At 59.6% G+C, this 4,214-nt stretch overlaps 1 protein-coding gene across 2 annotated transcripts in view; it reads left to right on the top strand.

The window, feature by feature from the left end:
- The window catches only part of SLC26A6 (solute carrier family 26 (anion exchanger), member 6), an 11,042-nt gene extending 7,371 nt beyond the window's left edge, over nucleotides 1-3,671 (top strand). The window contains exons 15-21 of one of the 2 annotated variants that reach the window (XM_010851900.1): nucleotides 509-601; nucleotides 694-798; nucleotides 1,153-1,248; nucleotides 2,341-2,520; nucleotides 2,756-2,810; nucleotides 3,065-3,201; nucleotides 3,404-3,671. In XM_010851900.1, coding sequence (XP_010850202.1) covers nucleotides 509-601; nucleotides 694-798; nucleotides 1,153-1,248; nucleotides 2,341-2,520; nucleotides 2,756-2,810; nucleotides 3,065-3,201; nucleotides 3,404-3,418 — 681 coding nt within the window. In that variant the 3' untranslated portion in view covers nucleotides 3,419-3,671. The remainder of the gene's footprint in view (nucleotides 1-508; nucleotides 602-693; nucleotides 799-1,152; nucleotides 1,249-2,340; nucleotides 2,521-2,755; nucleotides 2,811-3,064; nucleotides 3,202-3,403) is intronic. The other variant, XM_010851901.1, reaches the window with a different exon arrangement.
- Nucleotides 3,672-4,214: the final 543 nt, after the last annotated feature.

The raw sequence follows: 4,214 nt of genomic DNA on the forward strand, positions 1-4,214 counted from the left end.
GACCTGGAGTGTCCTGAGTGGCGTGGGAGCTGGGGAAGCCTTGGCTGGGCTAGCAGCTGTGGAAGAGCTCCGTCTGCATTCAGGAAACAGCCCCCCAGTGCTAGGGTTGGACACCCAAGCAGAAGCTGAGAGCCGCTAAAACCTGACCTGGCTGCGAGGCTTGCAGGATCTTAGTTCCCAGACCAGGGATCAAGCCCACGCCCCTGCAGTGCAAGTGGGAGTCTTAACCACTGGGCCACCAGGGAACTCCCCCAGCCTGGGTATTGGCAGAAGGACTGGGGGATGGGGTGGCAGAGGTTGAGGACCCCCTGGAGGAGGAAGAAGAAGCTCCAACAGGACCTCACCAGCTCCTGGGAGGGCATGGGCCACAGGCTGGGCCTTGTGTTGGCTCTGGAGCAGAGGGCTGGGGTGGCAGGTATCAGGGCACACGGGGAGAGGAAAGAAAGGAGGGCACGATGCAGCTAGGAGAGACGAGGGTTCAGCCACCCCCAACCTGACCTGTCCCCAGGCCAGGGAGGTCCCAGGCGTGAAGGTCTTCCGCTCCTCAGTCACCGTGTACTTCGCCAACGCTGAGCTCTACAGTGACTCACTGAAGCAGAGGGTGAGGCCTGGGGTCCGCGGGGCGAGGGCGAGGGGCAGAGGGTCCCTCCTCTCCCGCAACCTGCACATCCCTTGCGCTGTCCTTCGCTGCAGTGCGGTGTGGATGTGGACTACCTCCTCTCCCAGAAGAAGAAGCTGCTCCGGAAGCAAGAGCTGAAGCTGAAGCAACTGCAGAAGGAGAATAAGCTCCCCAAACAGGCAGGGCCCTCCCACCCCTCCCAGCCGCTCACCCTCATTCTTCCGCCCTTCTCCTCGCTCCCCGATGCCCCCAGGGACCCTGCTTTCCTCCCCTGGCAGGTCAGGGCTCTAGGGGGAGTCTGATTTTTTCTCCCGCCTCCTAAGCCAGTGGTGGCATGAACCATCACAGTCCTCTTCCTATAGTGGGTCACAACCCCACAGCCTTCAGCCTGGCTGCTCCAGGTCCCAAGCTTCAGTTCCTGGTCCACCTACCTACCTGCAGAAAGCCAGGGGACAACGCCAGGCCTGCCCGGCCTGATTGTCACCTGACATCTCAGACACCTCTTTCCTGGCCCGCCCCCTTTCCCGGCCTAGGCTGCCGCCTCCAAGGGCACGTCCGTCTCCATCAACGTCAACCCCACTGTCATGGACATCGAGAGCAACAACGATGTGGAGGGCTCCAAGGCCAGGGTGAGACTGGAGGGAGCAGGGAGCTTCAGGGATGAGGGTGCCCAGGTGATCCCGGGAGGAAGTCCATGGACCTACCAGCTGTGGGTTCAAGGTTGTCGTGCCAGTGGCAGGAGGAGGGGAGTGATGGATCCGATACTGTGCAGGGAGACCTCTCGTGATATGCCATAGACTTCTGCTTGGGGCTCTCCAGTCTGTAATCTGATGCCTGGACAAAGACCTTGAATTTGTGGATCCCATAAGACTCCACAATCTGTGCTCATGGGAGGAGCGGGGAGGGGGAGGGGCTGGGCATGTGGGAAAAATCTGGGGTCAAAGAGGACGCCGATCTCAAGTAGAGACTCTGGTGGACATCAAGTGGGATGTCCGCGTGGGCACGTGTGTCCGTGTGTCTCTTCTGCTTTGCTCCAGCGCCCCCTACCCACTCCACTCTGGCCCCCTGAGGATGGGGCATGGTCTCTGGATCCCCTTCCTTCTTTTTTTTCTTCAAATAATTTTATTTGCTAATTTCTTTTGCTTTTGGTCATGCTGGCTCTCTGTTGCTGTGCGGACTTCTCTAGTTGCAGAGAGCGGGGGCTACTCTCTGTTGCGGTGCACGGGCTTCTCATGGCGGTGGCTTCTCTTGCTGCGGAGCCCAGGCTCTAGGCGCATGGGCTTCAGTAGTTGTGGCACGCGGCTTAGTTGCTCCATGGCACGTGGGATCTTCCTGGATCAGGGATTGAACCCACATCCCCTGCATTGGCAGGCGGATTCTTATCCACTGCACCACCAGGGAAGTCTCCTCTTCCTTCTTAAATGTCCCTATAAGCGTGGGCCCAGGCGGTAACAGAGCATGGTCTGTGTGCTCCCCGAGTCTGGGTGTCCTCTCCTGGGTGTCCCCATGTGTCCCTCCTGTCTTTGCATACCAGCTCCCCATGTCCCTGTCCTCCTGTGTTCCCTGCATACCCCATATATGTGTGCATTTATGTGTATGCTCTCACGTCTGATTGTGTCTCCACACATCCGTGCATGTTCCCTGCCTTCCCCTCCGCTCCCTGCCCGCCTGCCCCCTGGCCCTTACCATGGGCGGCCCCTGCAGTGTGTCTGGTTCCCCAGGAGGCGAGCGCAGGGACTGAGCTAGAGGATACAGGAGCCTGGGCTCCAGAAGATGCCAAAGCCTCAGACATATCCTCGCTGAAGGCCCTAGGCCTGCCTCAGCCAGATTTCCACACCCTCATCCTGGACCTGAGCTCCTTTTCTTTCGTGGACACTGTGTGTCTCAAGAGCCTGAAGAATGTAAGGGGCTGGGGGCGTCCCTAAGAAGGGCCTTCGGGGAGGACAATCCTGATCTTCAACCCTGACCCTAAACTAGCTCCAAGAGCCCTCTGAGCCTGGTCCCCCCACCCTGAGCTGCCCCTCTGAACTCCCTGCCCCCACCTCCCCTGAGCCCCACTCGGAGCCTGGCCCTCCCTGAGCTGCCCCTTTGGACTCCCCCCGCCTGCCCTGAGCCTGGCCCCCTTTTGTGCCACAGATTTTCCGCGACTTCCGGGAGATTGAGGTGGACGTCTACATGGCCGCCTGCCACGGTGCGTGGGGCGGGCTCAGAGAGAGAGGTCCGGGCAGGGGCTGGGGGTGCCGGCCGAGAAGTCTTCCAGGCAGCACAGGGAAAAAGTCTTTCTCTGAAACTGGAGGTCAGAGGTGTCCTGGGAGGCTGGGGTCAAGGGTCACGAGTGGGGGATTAGCTATAAGCCACAGAGGTGGTGGTTAGGGGGGTGTTCTGCCAGCGCCTGGGGGTTCCTGGTGGCTCTGGAGTCAGGAGAGACCTACTCGTTGCCCACAGCTCCTGTGATCATGCAGCTTGAGGATGGGCACTTCTTCGATGCTTCTATCACCAAGCAGCACCTCTTTGCCTCGGTCCACGACGCTGTCCTCTTTGCGCTCCAACACCGGAGGTCCGGCCCTGTCGACCCTGTTTTGGTGAGTTGACCTCTGGCCTGCTGAGCTCTGTCTGTTTATCTCCTGCTCGTCCCCTCCTGACCCCATTTTGGGAAGTCCGCCCTTCCTGGATGACTCAGAATGGCTCTGTCCTGCAAGGACCCACTGCCTTCCCCTCCTGCCTGGAGAGGAGGCTGTCCTCTGGAAACTGACAGGACCCTCCTCTCCTTCTCTCCCGGCCCAGGTTACCAAACTCTGACCATGCTGCCGTTCCGCCTGAGACTGCCTGCCTCTGAAGGTTTGACAGGGTACCCATGAGAAACCCCCCACCCCTGGGCTGCCTCCGGACGTCACCAGGAGTCCCCTCCGTGCACGCACATTCACACACATAACTCAGGGATGGAGGTCCTGGGACTCCAAGTTCAATGCTCTAGGCTGGGGATGAGACACTGGCTGAGTTGGAGGAGCAAGCATGTTTTTAACCTCAGGAATAAAGATTTGTTTGCCTGATACCAGGGTCTGCTGTGGCTTGGTGGGGCGAGGGTGTGGTCCGCAGCCCTGGCTTCTGACCCTTCCTACACCCCAAAGTTGGAACTGGAGTCAGAAGTTGGGGGAAAAGTTTGGGGAGGGCAGGATCAGGCAGGGGGAGTGTGGAACAGGGGGAGTGTGAAGCTGGGGGGCCAGGCCCAGGGCAGGGACATCCCCAGTCCACATTCCGCACCCCATCCATCCCCTGCTGCATGCAGCCCTTGGCGCCTGTGTCCTCGTCTATAAAGTGGCTGGAATCAGAGCTGCTTCTCGAGAATAACCTGTTCACAAGGACACCTAAGCAGGTGAGGGCATGCCAGGTGCCACTGGGCAGCCCCCGGGGGCTGTGCTGTGAACATCTGCATTCAGTGTGCTGTGAACACCTGCGTTCAGAACACCTGCAGTGAGGAGATTGTGGGCATTCCCTGGCGGTCCCGTGGTTAGGACTCAGCTTTCACTGCCAAGGGTGAGGATATGATCCCTGGCTGGGAAACTAAGATCCCACAAGTCACACAGCACGGTCAAAA

Source organism: Bison bison, unplaced genomic scaffold (assembly GCF_000754665.1).
Source record: "Bison bison bison isolate TAMUID 2011002044 unplaced genomic scaffold, Bison_UMD1.0 scf7180017864304, whole genome shotgun sequence".
Classification (NCBI taxonomy): Eukaryota; Metazoa; Chordata; class Mammalia; order Artiodactyla; family Bovidae; genus Bison; species Bison bison.